The sequence below is a fragment of the Rhinolophus ferrumequinum genome, chromosome X, assembly GCF_004115265.2.
Source record: "Rhinolophus ferrumequinum isolate MPI-CBG mRhiFer1 chromosome X, mRhiFer1_v1.p, whole genome shotgun sequence".
Taxonomy (NCBI): Eukaryota; Metazoa; Chordata; class Mammalia; order Chiroptera; family Rhinolophidae; genus Rhinolophus; species Rhinolophus ferrumequinum.
The window spans coordinates 492,430-504,204 of NC_046284.1; the positions used below are offsets into that span (position 1 = coordinate 492,430).

At 52.0% G+C, this 11,775-nt stretch overlaps 2 protein-coding genes across 4 annotated transcripts in view; both read left to right on the forward strand.

Moving 5' to 3' along the window:
- Positions 1-8,552, forward strand: part of SLC16A2 (solute carrier family 16 member 2) — a 70,024-nt gene extending 61,472 nt beyond the window's left edge. The window contains exons 4-7 of one of the 3 annotated variants that reach the window (XM_033117124.1): positions 75-525; positions 1,472-1,615; positions 5,534-5,762; positions 6,365-6,585. In XM_033117124.1, the coding sequence (XP_032973015.1) occupies positions 75-525; positions 1,472-1,615; positions 5,534-5,762; positions 6,365-6,585 (1,045 nt within the window). Of the gene's footprint in view, positions 1-74; positions 526-1,471; positions 1,616-5,533; positions 5,763-6,364 lie in introns of all 3 variants that reach the window. The other 2 variants (XM_033117142.1, XM_033117134.1) reach the window with 2 other exon arrangements.
- Positions 8,553-10,335: 1,783 nt separating this feature from the next.
- Positions 10,336-11,337, forward strand: LOC117024846 (translation initiation factor IF-2-like). Its single transcript, XM_033110447.1, has one exon. It carries the CDS (start codon positions 10,336-10,338, stop codon positions 11,335-11,337), a length of 1,002 nt encoding a protein of 333 aa, XP_032966338.1.
- The last annotated feature ends 438 nt before the right edge of the window (positions 11,338-11,775 follow it).

Consider the following 11,775-nt stretch of genomic DNA (forward strand, 5'->3'; position numbering starts at 1 on the left):
TCAGGAGGGTGACGGGAGGACAGGTAGATTGCTGATCAGGCTGCTGAGGATAGCTCTTGGTGTCTCTCCCACAGCTCGCTAAGCCTGCGTTACTTCACCTATGGGATTCTCTTTGGTTGTGGCTGTTCCTTCGCCTTTCAGCCATCTCTCGTCATCCTGGGCCACTACTTCCAACGCCGCCTGGGTCTGGCCAATGGTGTAGTGTCTGCTGGGAGTAGCATCTTCTCCATATCCTTCCCCCTTCTCATCAAAACGCTGGGGGCTAAGATAAAGCTCGCCCAAACCTTCCAGGTGCTGAGTACCTTCATGTTTATTCTTACACTGCTTTCGCTCACCTACCGGCCCCTCCTGCCCAGCTCCCAGGACACCCCAAGCAAGAGAGGTGTCCGCACCCTGTGCCAACGCTTTCTGGCTCAACTCAGGAAGTACTTCAACATGCGAGTGTTCCGCCAACGTACCTACCGCATCTGGGCCTTTGGGATTGCTGCTGCTGCCCTTGGCTACTTCGTTCCCTATGTACACCTGGTGAGGAATATCAGGGTGGGCCCACCCCACCTGGCCCCAAGACTCTGCCCTTAAGCTGCTTAGAGTCCAGAGGGTAGGGGTGGAGGACATTGAAAGGGCAGAACTGGGACCTTTGGAAAAAGGGTCAAATTAGCAGTTTGAGAGACTCAGAGTAGAAAAGGCACAGTTTGAGGGAAGACTGGAGGGGAAATCTGGGGAGTTCCTTAGCGGAAGGCCTATGCCTGTAGTTTCACCCCGTGAAAAGTCGAGACAGATTTTCATGAGAAGATAAGCATCACTGGGATGTAGAAGACTGGCCCAGATGACCCAAAGATAAGGTTTTCTAAAAGTACGTTCTATGGAATGCTGTTCTTTGTGGTCAAATGATTTAACATATATCAGATCTCTCTCATTTCATATTGTGTAGCAATCTTTTAAAGGTATCAAAAGAATCCTCCCATAATGAAACACATTTAGTTAGATTTAATCATCATCCACCTTATTTATTTGGCCAAACAACTGTTGGTTATAGTCCAGCTGTTATCTTCCGTACAGCTCATGTTTCTTAACACACTTAAAACCTGAAAGTTGGTGGATCTTTCTCCATAATGAGCTGATTTTACCCTAGTCTGTCAGTTCTGGGTTGCAGAATGGGGAGATTGTAGGAGAACCGTTGCATTTTGTGTCCCACCAGGGCTTGGAAGAGGCTTGGAGACACCCATCCCACTCAGCTGTTGTTCAGAAGCCCAGAATCCAGAGAGCTCAGGGATATGCAGGCTTTTATGCTCTTAGAAGCAGCAGAGAGCTTGTCCCAGAGCTAGGGCTACAAGGGAGGGGGCTGCAGGGGCAGTAGTTTTTGCCATGGTCCAAACAAGTAAGTGGTACAGGGTTCTGGGTATGCCAGCAGTTCACCAGTCAGCTCCTCTTCTTTCTCCTGTCCTGGGGGGCCTGGTGCTATGCTTTTCAGATGAAATATGTGGAAGAGGAGTTCTTGGAAATCAAGCAGACCTGGGTGCTCTTGGTGTGTATTGGGGCTACCTCAGGCCTTGGGCGCCTTGTGTCAGGCCGTGTCAGTGACTCCATTCCTGGACTTAAGAAGATCTACTTGCAGGTGAGTGTGGCCACCCTGTCCACTTTGGGGAGGAACAGATGCTAGATTACCCTCACCCTTTGAGATAGAATGGCAGGGTGTGTCACTGCTGTACCGTGGGTCCCAGCTTTGACACCAGCTTCTTGTGCAACATGGGAAAGTCAATAAAATTCTCTGAGCCTCAGTTTCTGTTGCTTTCAAATGAATATAAGCATCCTTATTCTGCCTCTTTCATCAAGATGGAGTGAGGATCCAGAAAGAACAGTATAAATGGAACCTCTAAGAATATTTTCAAATAAATTTGTTATGAGTAATTGCTCTCCCATCTGAAAGAGGGAAACTGAGGCCAGGAGTTAGATGCTGACCCCAGTGAAGACTAATCTCATGCTTTTTGTTCCTGCACATGGATTTACCGGAAAGTATCCAAATGTGGAACCCTATGGAGGGGTGACAGCAGACCCAGGAAACATGTGGTACCCTAAGTGACAAAAGGCAGAGCCAAGTCCCAGAGATGATAAGTCACTTGAACAAGGTCAAACCAAAAGCTTGTAACTGATATAAACCAATCATGCAAATATCAGCAATTGCCTTATCTGGGTGGATTTTTACATGCGAGCATGTGTAGCTCTCTCAGCTTCTTCCACATGCTAACTCCAAGAGGCCAAAGGAAATCAGAGTAGCTAGGATTGGGCCAAGCTTTGTCTTGAGGAGAGGCAGCAGCTAATTCCTCCAAGGGAGGCAAAGGCATTAGCTAGTGAGAAGCAGAACTAGTGTGGGGACAGAGCCCCAAAAAGCAGTTTCCAGGCTCTCGGCCTCACATAGAAAGGTGCTGGCTCAGGTAGTAAATGGCCATCGACTGTGATCAAATGGCCAGCAGCTGTGGCAGTGAGCCATTGGCCATGAATATAACTGCCGTGGCTATGCTAGCAAGAAAAGGGGGAGCTAGCAAGAAGATGGTGGCTGAGTCTGCAAGCGGCACAGTGAGGGTTGAGAATTGTGTTGCTCCTGGTTCCTGTGTCTCCAACCCAGCCGCCAGCCAGAGTATAGAGATATGACTCCCCTACTTATGGCTCCGTGGGTGTTCCTTTTTGGCCTAGCCATATCCTGCGTTCTTGTGTGGGGAGCGGGACCAGAGACCCCGCAGGCTGCCCTGCATGACAAATGGCACAGCGAGCAGGGTCTCCCACACGACACATGGCGCAGCAAGCAGGGTATGGTGCCGGCCAAAGCCCTCCGAAGGGCAGTGGAGCAGTTTGTGCGTATGAACACTCAGTCACAGGAAGACCAGGAGGAGCAGCTGCCGGAGAGCTGGACCCCCATGGAGGGGTGGGAAGACGTGGACGGTTCCCCAACCAGCAGAGGCCGGAGAAAGCGAAGGTTGTTACGGCCCTGTGAGCTGGGAAGTGCTTGCTGAGGCAGCCCGGATGCAGGACTTGTAGTCCCAGGAGGAAAGGCTTGCTGAGTCCTCCGTGGGAGCTGAGGGTGAGGTCAAGGTCATCCTTCACCCCCAGGACAGCCCTGGCAAATGACTATGGACTATGGGGAATTGCCTTCCATCCCTAATTTAATGGACCACTTGACTGTTTGGGAACATACCACCATGTAGGGGAACTGGCGGATGTTTGCTTTTGTGTCTTGACCGGCCGCCATCGAGAATATGTAAGCACCTTGACTGTGAGCCGCTGTTGTTCCAGCACGGTACCCTGAGAGGCCCAGAGAGAGTGGCAGTGCCCTGAGAGCCCTGGCTGTGTCCAGGAAGTCTGGCTGTGCCTAGAGAGAGTGGCAGTGCCCTGAGAGCCCTGGCTGAGTCCAGGAAGTCTGGCTGTGCCCAGAAAGAGTGTCAGTGCCCTGAGAGGCCCTCGCTGTGTTTGGGGAGACTAGTGGTACCCTAAGAAGTCCAGGAAGTCTGGCTGTGCCCAGAAGTACTGGTGGTGCCCTGAGAAACCCTGGCTGTGACCAGAGAGCTTGGCTGTATCCAGGAAATAACATTCACCTCCAGACTCCTCGCACAGGGCCCCTCGCGGAAGACGCTTGTCGCGTAGATTGTGAGGCGAGACCCTGTAGGGGTGGAGTGTGGGGACAGAGCCCCAAAAAGCAGTTTCCAGGCTCTCGGCCTCACATAGAAAGGTGCTGGCTCAGGTAGTAAATGGCCATCGACTGCGATCAAATGGCCAGCAGCTGTGGCTAGTTGGCCGTCAGCTGTAACCAGTGAGCCATTGGCCATGAATATAACTGCCGTGGCTATGCTAGCAGGAAAAGGGGGAGCTAGCAAGAAGATGGTGGCTGAGTCTGCAAGCGGCACAGTGAGGGTTGAGAATTGTGTTGCTCCTTGTTCCTGTGTCTCCAACCCAGCCGCCAGCGAGAGTATAGAAATATGACTCCCCTACTTATGGCTCCGTGGGTGTTCCTTTTTGGCCTAGCCATATCCTGCGTTCTTGTGTGGGGAGCGGGACCAGAGACCCCGCCGGACGCCCCGCACGACAACTAGGCTTAGGCCAAGTACTTCTGCCGACCAGTTCCCCTACTCACCCATCGTTCTCTTCCCCTTTTCACTCTTACTTGACCCACTTTTAACACTTAGAACAATATAAAACAATCTTACAATGTTATGGCTGAAACATATCTTCATCAACTTGTAGTCCAACTCCTTCATTTTACAAATTGAGGAACTAAGGCCCACAGAGGGAAAGTGACCTGTCCAATCTCATCCTGCTGGTAAGTGTCTCAGGGTGAGAGCACAAGACAATGGACAAATTTCTTTTTCTGGGTACAGGCCAGGAAGAGGAAAGGAGTGTACACATAGCTTCAGGTTGTAAAGAGCCACCCCACTATACCCTGTGGTTTGCACTATTTGAGAAGACAGGCACATGTGTTTGGGGTGAAGCCGCTGGACAGTCTGTTGGAAAGGAAATGGTTACAACCTACAGTACAGGTCAGCCTCACTTTGGGCCAATTGTTGAAGTCTGATTCTCAGTTCCAAGAGTGATTCTTAATTGCCAAACATTGGCAAGGCCTCACGGAGGATGTTAAGAGGCAGCTTGATACAATAGGTAGTAATTAAATCTGATTGAAATCAGTTAATGGGATTCTTTGTGTTATATAATAGTATTAACTCTTAATTGTCATACCATTATGGCTTGGTTGTTGCTAGGTAGGTATGATTTTATCTTACAGTTATGTATGAATTTCCTAGAGAGGAAGGTGGGTGTAATTTCAGGATGTTATGCGGGGTCTCAGTTCCTGCTCCCTGCACCAGAACGCAGGACATGGTGAGGCCAAAAAGGAACACCCACGGAGCCATAGATAGGGGAGTCATACCACTATAGTCTCGCTGGCGGCTGGGTTGGAGATACAGGAAGCAGGAGCCACACGATCTGCAACTAACCCCACTTGCTAACTGCAATCTGTGCTTGCTAGCTCAGCCATAGCAGTTATATCAGTGGCTAATGGCTAAGTGGTTACAGCTGATGGCCATCTACTACCCGAGCCAGCACCTTTGCACGTGAGGCCGAGAGCCTGGAAACTGCTCTCTGGGACTCTGTCCCCACAGTGGGTATCTGGGTTCTTATTCCTAGATTGTGACTTCTCTCACCAAACAACCTTGGCAAAGGTCAAAAGTCTCACAAGAAGGAGATTTTCTCAGATGGCATGGCCAGGACATTTCTTATCCTCTGAAAAAGCAACTGATTAACCTAACATATTCACTGCCAGTAACAACACAGAGTCATAGTTAAATAGGAGCTGTCTTAAAAACTTTGAATCCTTTAATGTAAGACTTAGAAGGGGCCTAAGTAACTATTCAGTCCAAGTGTTCTCTCTGCTGACACCCCATGGGCCCATTTTATATTAATACATGGTAGGAATGAGAGCCTGAGAAAGAAGGTGCGATTTGCTACTGGCAAGCGCAATATGACTGACCTCAGGCCCTTGCTCCTCTAGGTCATCTCCTTCCTGCTCTTGGGCCTGATGTCCATGATGATTCCTCTGTGCCGGGGTTTTGGGGGCCTCATCGTTGTCTGCCTATTCCTGGGGTTGTGCGATGGCTTCTTCATCACTATCATGGCTCCCATTGCATTTGAACTGGTGGGCCCAATGCAAGCCTCGCAGGCCATTGGCTACCTCCTGGGCATGATGGCCCTGCCGATGATTGCTGGGCCCCCCATTGCAGGTGAGTGTGATAGTACAGGAAAGACATGAGGGGGCGAGTCCTGGACACCTGTACTTGAAGTCCCTTTTCCTCTTACTCTGTTTAAGCACAGTATATGTGCTTGGATTCATTTTGGGGAACGTGCTTTTCATGGTTATACATCTGTTTCAATGGAGTTTTACTATACACAGCATGGCTGATTCCACCAGGTTAGAGAGAGAAATGGGTTTGGCCGTCTTGACCATGTGGTATTCATCCACTATCCTCTCTCTTCCGTTGCGCAGGGAGAGAAGAGAAAGTGGGCCCTGGTTTTATCAAGACTTAGAGACAGCCTCCTCCTCCTGTACTGGCTTCTGAACTGAGCTGTAGAAGAGATTTCATTAAGGCCACATCCCAGAACTTGGCCACTAGGGTTCCCTAAACAACCTTCATTAGCTTCCTTCACAATTAACATTAGCCTCAAGAGCCTGCAACTCCAGTACATCAGGGAGGAGCCACCTGTGCTTGTAATCGAGCTTTTATTTCTTCCAAATAGAAGTATTTAAGTTGAGGGGGCCCCCAGAAAAGTCAGCACCTTTGGCCAATAGGACAAAGCTGAGCTTAACTTTTCTCTCCTGTTTCAGGCCTCCTCCGCAACTGTTTTGGGGACTACCATGTGGCCTTCTACTTTGCTGGTGTGCCCCCAATCATTGGAGCTGTAATCCTCTTCTTCGTGCCTCTGATGCATCAAAGGATGTTCAAGAAAGGGCAAAGGGATTCCAGCAAGGACAAGATGTTGGCACCTGACCCAGACCCCAATGGGGAGCTGCTACCAGGCTCCCCCACCCCTGAGGAAGCAATCTAATGCCTCTTCCTTGCCAATGTGTGCTCCTCCCCAACCCTTTCCCTTCACCCCACCCCGCTCAGCATTTACATTTTTGCCACCAGCACACTTGTTCCCAAACCTGTGCACACAGCATTGCAGACACCTGACTATTCCCTTGGAGCCAAAGCTCTAGGTGTTCCAACCTCATTAACCAAATTCTCTCCGTTGAATGCCTTTAAACTTGCCAGGGTCCTTCTCCCAGGATCTAGGAAAGCTTGGGATCACCCCCAGGCCTTTGGAATCTCTCCCTATAACCCCTGGGGGAGGAAGAGGATGGCACTTCTTGTCCCATCTGGGTACTGATGAGCTGCCTCCTTCCCTTCATCCTTTTTTCCCTCTACTTCCTCATTTCTCTTCGCCTTCTATTTCTTTTTGACTGTCATAGACACATGGGTGCTTAAAGAAAGGAGGGACCCAGAGGTTGGGCCAATGAGCCTTACTTTGGCCCAGCCCACCCCTAACACTCATCACCCCCACTCATCTCAGGCTGAGCCACATCTCATTTTTTGGCTCAAGCTGCTGTAATCATAGACTGGAAGAATAGAGTATCACATAGGGAAGGGACCTTAAACACCACTCACAGATTTTTACAGATTTCCCAGGTGGAAACATTAACCCGCAAGCCCTCCCAGTTCCCCATCCTTGTATCACCTGTCAAAATGTGAAGAAATCCCTTTCATCTCAGCAGGCAGAGGGGGTGGCATGGTAGGGAGAGGGGCAATAGTTATTGTCCTGGTGAAATACTAACTCCTCACTTTCTCATTAGTCATGATATTTCCACCGAGGCTAGGCCAGGAAAGGGACTGTTTAAGGAAAATCCCATTCCCAACTTGGATCCCAAAAATAGTAGAGGCATCAGCTGCACATAGGGTTGGATAGGTTTCTTCAAGAAGGGAATATCTTCTTAGCCTTTACCAATGTGTCCCCCATGCTGTGTATCCTGGGCCATTGTGCTTAATGGGCATTAAAGATACCAGGAAAGGTAGACTCTGGACCATCTTCACCCTTCTAAACTAGGTGCCAGATGTTTCAGTCTTACTGAAGAGTATACCCAGCCAGACTGTGTGCAGCTAGCTAGCACAGCTCACCTCATTAGGGGCTCAACCTCTCCCCTCACTCGACCTCTTTGTATCTCTTTCTCCTTGTTCTGGGCCTTTGTCTCTTGTATTCCTATTACCCACACTTTTCCTCATCTTCTTGCCAGGCATCCTTGGCTGTCACTTGGAGCTAACAGTGACTTTCCATCCCAAGCCAAGGCTATCCGAGGGCCAGGAGAATGAGGTTGCCCCTGAGGGGCTCCAAAGACAGCGATCCCATTAGTGTTTCCCTTACAAGCAGGCAGCTGGTTGGTCTCTTTCAAGTCCTGAGCCTCCTCCACGAGTCCCAGTCCAGCTCTTACCAACTCTCCAAAGGAAAACACATTGCTTCTTGCCTCTGAATAGTAATGGGCCTAATTACTATCCTGTCAGCTCAAACAGCAGTGGCAAAGGAGAAGCTTGGCCCCAGGAGACCATTGAAAATGTTGGAGCAACAAAGCCCCTGCTTCCATTCCTCCCTGCCCCACCCCCAGCAAGTCACTGGAAGGCAGATGCAGGGCCTTCTTTGTTGTTCCTGGTGTGAGTAGCCTTAAGAATCAGGCTACCACCCACTTCTCTCCAGATGGACGAAAGTCATTCACAGGTCCCAAATCTGCCCTATCAAGTGTCGCATAACACAAGGCGGGGGGGAAGTGTCAGTTTACTTCTTCCACATATGTACATCTGCATGTGTGGGCTTGTGTGCTTTTGCAGAGAATGTTGGTTGGTCAAAGCAGCACAGTATTAATATTTAAGATAGGATGCAGCCTCTCATGCATGCACAGTCAAATCTAGGACAACGAACAAAACTTGGGAGCTTGAGACCTGGTACATTTAAATCCTCAAAAGGTTTGGAACAAAATAAACAGATCGAAAAATCTAGCTTTGGTATGTGTGTTGCCTGCAAGGGTGAAATAGTCTTAACCTGGTTAACAGCAAGAAGTTTGGCTTCAGAACTGAAATCTTATTTCAAATCATATTTCTCGCAGGGGCTATACTGTCTGTAAGAGCAGAAATTTGAAAAGGAGCTGTGTAGGGGTTTGGAGTTGGGTGGACCATTCAGGATTGGATTTGTAAGGGAGCTCCGAAGTGGGAAAGTGGTTACTTCACAAAATGAGAACATACTTATTGGCTGAGTTGCAGTGGAGGCTCCGCCAAAGCCATCACCTTGCTACAAACGTGCCATGTTGCAAACTCAAGCCCCCTATCGTCTCCTTTGTTATTGATGGGGCAATGTGAAGGACTGGTATAGCTGGGTTCCACAGCAAGAAGCAAGAGGCATTAATGGTGATGCAAAAGGCACCTAGAGGGGCGGCCAGATGGCTCAGTTGGTTAGAATGTGAGCTCTGAACAACAGGGTTGCTGGTTCAATTCCTGCATGGGATGGTGAGCTGCTCCCTCCACTAGAATGAAGGACAACTACTTGGAGCTGATGGGCTCTGGAGACACACACTGTTCCCCGATATTCCCCAATAAAATTTTTAAAAAATTTGTTTAAAAACAAATTTGAAAAAAAAAAAAGGCACCTACAATGATGACAAAGCTAGGAGTCACCTTACGGGCTCCGTGGTCTATACTGTCCATGAAATTTTACTTGGGAAACTGAGGCCTAGGGATAGGAAGGGGCTACAGCAGGTTCACACACTTCATCAGTGACAGCAGGTGGAGACCTGAACTCAGGTAACTGACTTCCAGTCCAGTCCAAAGCCCTCCTTTTACAGCTGAGGACAACTGACCCAAGGAGGGGAAAATGACTTGCCCACTTCATTCAACAACAGTGTGCTGAGACCATTTCCAAAAGGTTGTCAGCAGAACTGGTTTCAAGCAAAATTGAAACCTAAGTGTAACTTTTTGCATACCCCATCTTTTCATGATTACCCTCACTCCTAACTGACACATACCTTTGAGATTCTCTTCACAAGCACTGCAGACCTTCATGTAGCCTTGGCCTTGGAGAGCTGGTTCCACCTACTGCCCTTCCACCTCTAGCAATCCAAGAGACACACACAGTCTGTCTCCCTATGGCCACACACTAGGCAGGGGAGAGGCGATGAGCGAGGACTGGTTTCTTTCCTTTGAGAGGGTCGTTGTCCACCCAGCTGCTGGCTATTGCAGTTTCTCTCCTGACTCAGTGCAGACATCCTCAGGATGCCAGCCTCATCATCTCCTCCCACTGACTCTCTCACCCGAGGTCTGCTGTCCCCTGGCTCCCTGCCCCAGAAGCCCTAGGACCCCAGTCTGTTTTTGATCATTCAGGATCATTTCATTTCAAAGTTGGGGAATCCCATAATTTTTATGAGCATATGTACTCCTGCAGGGTCTTTTCATGTCTGAGGAGGCTCCCAGCAGCAAGCTCTCTGCCACTTCCCAGGTGTGAGACAGCTGGTACCTAGATAGGGTGGGTGCCGGTTTGAAACAGAGCCGGGAAGCAAGTACTGAAATTCTAATAAGCTGAAATGGAGGGGAAACTACACAGACACAAGGAAGGCACTTCAGCTGGCTTGGCTTTAGGTTTTTGGATTCCTGCCTTTCAGCTCTCTCTAGTGGCCACCAAAGGCAGAGTTGCGTGCTTGGTTTTCAAGTCGTTTTCAGCAACATTTTCTATGGACCTGCTTTGTGTCGTTCACTCAGCTAGAACCCAGGGATTTCAGGAATGAAAGGAGCAGAGGCGGAACAAAGAGAAGAAACAAAAGAAGGAATTTCTACTATCTTCTTTCCAAGATACCTTTTCCTCTTCGGACCGTTGCGGCCTAAAGAATACAGACCGCAGCACCTTTGGGGCAGGAAGGGGGCACGGCGCCGCTTCCGCCCCGAGGCCGCAGCACCCGGGTCCCGCCGCCCCGGCAGGGCCCTCCGCGGGGCCAGCGCCGCCCGGAAGAAGTCAGCGCTCCGCCGTCGGTTTCCTGCGCAGCCGGACGCGGCGCCATCAAATCAGCTCAGCGCTCACATCTCCCGCGTGTCGGAGCCCGAACCCGGGGAGGGGGCGGCGAGGCCGGAGGGGCGCGCGGTGATGGGGGGCTGCCCCCCAGCCAACTGTCTGTCCCGGGAGCCAGACGGACAGACGGCAGCTGCCGCGTGTCCCGGCCCCGCTCCTGCTCCATCCCCGCGCCCGCGCCCCCGCCTCCGCCCGCGCCACCGCACCGGGACCGCGGCGACGTCGCCTCAGCGGCCACCCCACGCACGGCCCAGCGCTGCGCCCGGTGTCCTCGAGGGGCCCGGCCTGCGCGGGCAGGCGGCCCCCCAACGCCACCTCTCTTCCCCGCCAGATGGGGCCCGAGGCCCCGAGGCCCCAAGGCGGGGGCGGGCCGCAGCTGGCGGGCGACCTCGGGGACTGCAGGCGGGAGGCCCGCGGGCACGAGGGGGCTGTGGGCGGGAACCGGCTCCAGGACAGGCCGGCTCGGGCCGGAGCAGCCATCTTCCGGCGCGCGGCTCTGCAACCTCCCACCCCGGGCCGCGCCTGCTTGCGGGGCCGCCGCCTCCACGCAGCAGCAGCTCAGCGCCGTGGGCCGCTTCTGCGCAAGACGGCCAGTCCCCACGCGAGCTGTCCCCGCACTCGGAGGGCGACCCCGCTGGTGGGAGCTCCCCCAGCAGCCGTCCCCAGGTCCCACCCGGGGAGAACGGGCCCCCAACGGCCGCCCCAGCTTCACGCAGGTGAGCTAGCAGCATTTCCTGGGCGTGCCGAGCCTGCTGCAAAGCGGCACGGAGCCCTAGGAATGCTGGGAAGGACCAGGTGGGCTCCAAGACCCGCCCTCCTCAGTGCCCCCCCCCCCCCCCCCCGCAACACTCGTCCAGTCTGCTCTGCAGCCTGCTTCCTTCAGCCGCCTGCCTAAGTGAGACTCAGGAAGGAGGGAGCCGGGTGGGTGATCACCCCCACTCCCCGCCCACACCCCCCCACATACACCCTCCCTCTTCCAAGGTGGAGGCTGGCTGTGCTGTGGGGGGTGAGGGGGGCAGCCTTGCAGATCCTGAGGCCCTAAAGTCTTGCAAAGGTCACTTTCCTCGTATCAGTCCCAGATCTTGCAGCTACTTGCCTCCTCATTCATTCGCCTCCGGCTCCCCCAACACACCTGGAGGAAGGGTGCACAGACACACG